This window comes from Blastomyces dermatitidis (assembly GCF_000003525.1).
Source record: "Blastomyces dermatitidis ER-3 genomic scaffold supercont1.16, whole genome shotgun sequence".
Lineage (NCBI taxonomy): Eukaryota > Fungi > Ascomycota > Eurotiomycetes > Onygenales > Ajellomycetaceae > Blastomyces > Blastomyces dermatitidis.
In genome coordinates this window covers 149,769-153,399 of record NW_025544789.1, presented here as the reverse complement: position 1 = coordinate 153,399, position 3,631 = coordinate 149,769, and the positions used below count along the sequence as shown (strand labels likewise).

The window sequence follows — 3,631 nt, the reverse complement described above, 5'->3', positions numbered from 1 at the left end:
AGGATTTGCTCTCCCCATATTCCAATTTCGTTAACTTGCATGGTCGATATAGGTCGACATTTCTGAGGATCAGAGAAGCATCTAGGAACTTGAATCCTATCGTGGTGCTTTCGCAGAGCCTTAGTCTGGTCTCTCCCCCCACCAGCTCAATGCTGGCGACGGATGGCGGAATTGTAAGCTTTAGGGGAAAAGCTGGAATTACACCTTATAGCTTGAGGCATATAAGAAGGGCTTCTTTCTCCCCTCTCGCTGAATCATACACTTCTCAAGCTCCACATTGAATGTTTCTAGATCTGGTTTTAAACGATCTTACTATTTCTTCTCCTTTCACTAAACCAAGCAAGAAATACGGGGGATGTCTCGCCACGCTGTACGATATAATGCCTTGCGGGGGGTAGAAGATGTTACGACTGAGCAACTCAAGGACAACCGCAGTAGCCCTTGATGAACTCGCCAATCTTCTCGTTGCCAGCGGTTTACACAGCCATGATGACATCCGCCTTCTGCACAAACACTTTGAGATCAACGATGGCGTTTAAACGAGTTGTCACCTGTGACGGAGTCAGCTGTAAGGTACCGACGCCAGACAATGGCGATAGTGTTCTCCTCTCCCTCCTCGGGTAATGAAAAGGTATGGACTCAAACAAACAAGCAGGAGACAGCGTTATATTCTGCAGCGACTTCCTAACTGACCAGAACGAGGCCATCATCACCTTACGAATTTGCATATGGGGCCCGCATTCCGCCCGAACTACCCCTGGGCCGAGTCTTCCTACAAAACTGGAATCCCTGTCCTCCACACCGGTAAGGTAACATGGGTGGTGCCCCTAGGCCTTGCTATCTAGGTCGGCGTGGAGGTAGCTAGGTTCGAAAAATATAATTTGGACGCTGGTTGGAGAAAGATTACTTGCGAGAAGGATGCTATCTCACCCGGCGATGCGGACGGCTACCTGGCCGCATTTTGGAGAATCAATGATCACGCCTTTGGTCTTATGAAACTGAAATAGTGTAGCGATTGTTCATCCCTGAGGCGTCATGGCAAATCATCTGTGTGCACTTGATGGGTGGGGTGCTGATGCTTGAATATGGCTTGAGGGGCTGGGATTCTTGCGGCAGGCCTACATGGAGAACTTTGATATATCGCCGAGTGGATATCTGGATGCTAGGGGTCAGGGGGCTTAGTGCTCAGTCATTCATTTTATTCCTTGGTTATTCCCTCATCAGTCTACTTGCATGAGTTTGTGTATTTTAATCATTCACTCAAGCATTGATTGTGTGTCCCTTGTTTATATCTCTTTATTATCTAGTGTAGTTTGAAAATTCTCCTCTGAGGCAGTGTCACTCTCTGCACTCTTAAGAGAAGAGAAATAAGTATTCTTGCCTCAACTTCAGTTTCTTTTCTGATGCAGTTATAGCTGAATAAAAAAAGGTCTCATTGGAGGCAATAATAAAGGAGAAATTTGAAAGACTTTTATATATTCAACTGCTTGGTTCTAAATGCTAAGTCTCTTTTATATATATGATTATTCACATCTGAATGCATTCAAGTAACAGGGACACTATATATGAAAGGTTCTTAAAGAACATTGATGTTGACATTTGAAGAAGTCATGAGGCAGCATGTTAGAGCCATACCGGAAGAACGTAGGGTTAATTTACAGTGATTACACCGTGGATCTACCATTCCACCTGTGTCACGTGTCGCTGATTGTAACACATGTTCCACCATTATATTCAGTGACACATTACTGAATATTAAATGTCAAGATAGTATTGAGATGATACAGAACTTTTTAACATCATTATAACACTACTCAGTAACTGTGTAATTGACAGATATCATTATCAGAATACTACTAAGATACTACAAGACACTGTATACTGTTCTGTCAGTAAAATCAATACTATTAAGCTAGTTAGTTATCTATTACTCAGTACAATAACTGCTATTCATCAACTATCTATTCTATCTAAAGAAATAAAATATCTTAATTGTAATACAAATATCTTATTATCTGAGACTTATATATTAAATAATCATTATTTTTATCACTATTCTGTATTGAAATGTTATACAATGCTGTCTTTCAAACTACCAGCAGTTCAATAATAGTGTAATTATCAGAATTCTCTTATAAAATTAGCAGATTCAGTAGATGATTATACATGACATAATATAGAGAAATAAGTATAAAGAAAATTCACTTAACTTCTCTTATTTTATAAATAAATATAGTTATAATCTGACTAAGCTCTGTCTCTTAATATTGAATAATATTCTCTTTCATAAGAGAGATTCAGTGAATACAATCCCTGATTTATAAGTTAGTAATAAGTTAATAACTGATTAATTGATAGATATACTGAACTGAGAATATTAACTTATTATAGAAAAGAATTGAATAGTGATCTAGTTTCAAAACTGAGAGCTTATTTCAATCAGTATTATAGAATTCTCACAGCTTATTAAGAAAGAGATGAAGAAGTTTAAGCTTTGAGAGATTTATAAATTATATATTAACTTTCTCTAATATCTTGTTTAATAATAGATGATTAAAAATCTTCAGAGTAATATGATTTTTTATTGACTCTAACTTAATAGAGTAGTTCAGTGAATTATCATTATTATCTGATTCTTCATTCATTCTCAGCAGATTATTAAACAGTGCTGAATAAACTGTATATAGCTGTTGAATCTTCTGTATCAGATATAAGTCAGATCTGTTAAAAGAATCTCTTAATATTAGTTATAAGATATAATAAAAGCTCTTCTATAAGAGTAGTGTTTTCTTTATATCTTAATAATTTATTTACTGCACTAGATTCTTATAGTCTTAATACTTGTTCTTCTCTGTCAAAATATTGCAGTTGTTAGATACAGTGTATTCTTTAATCAGCTTAATATAGTGTAAATTAATATACATATTCAGCTGATTCTTTATATATTATATAAGCTTTGCTTTTTTAATATAATCACTGATATGTATAGTAACTGTGCTCATTGTTAAAGCAGAGAATAACTGATAACTAATAATTGAATTAGCTCAGAATGATTTAAATATCACTACTACTCTTATCACAGCTTTAATAAGAAATTATAGCTATCAGCAGACTGTAAGTATGATTTAATAAGTTACTTCAGAATTATTTTCTCTCAGAAATTGAGACATTAATAGACTATTACTTCTTACAATGACTGTATATATCTGAATAATAAGATTAATAGATAATTGATTTGATGCTGAAAATACTGCAGAAATAATCTGCTTAATCACTGAACTAAGTCATTTCTTCTTAAGCTCACATCACAAGATAAGAGATATAATAATTGAAGCTCAAGCATGTTCTTGAAGCTGATACTTCTTGAGATGAGTGATCAGTAACTGCAGATAATTTCAATTATAAGAAAAAGAAAATATCTATAATATTTGAAAATATTCTAGTTAATTATACAGTGATAAGACAGTACTGATTAGTAATAAGTATGAAATCTCTGATATATCAGTAAACTTACTATGATATGAATCAGATGAGAAAAAAGAAATTAAATTCAAACTTGAATATATCTGAAAAAGAAATACAGTCTGTGATATTATTTCTTACTCTTGATATATTTAATCTCTGTATGTGA

General features: G+C 34.5%; 1 protein-coding gene across 1 annotated transcript; it reads left to right on the top strand.

Annotated features, from left to right (window-relative positions):
- Positions 1-589: 589 nt before the first annotated feature.
- Positions 590-1,007, top strand: BDCG_09510 (uncharacterized protein; the record flags this gene model as incomplete). The annotated part of the gene is made up of 3 exons (XM_045425303.1): positions 590-631; positions 697-804; positions 846-1,007. The coding sequence occupies 3 exons, from the start codon at positions 590-592 to the stop codon at positions 1,005-1,007; spliced, it is 312 nt and encodes a 103-aa protein (XP_045273831.1).
- Between the last annotated feature and the right edge of the window lie 2,624 nt (positions 1,008-3,631).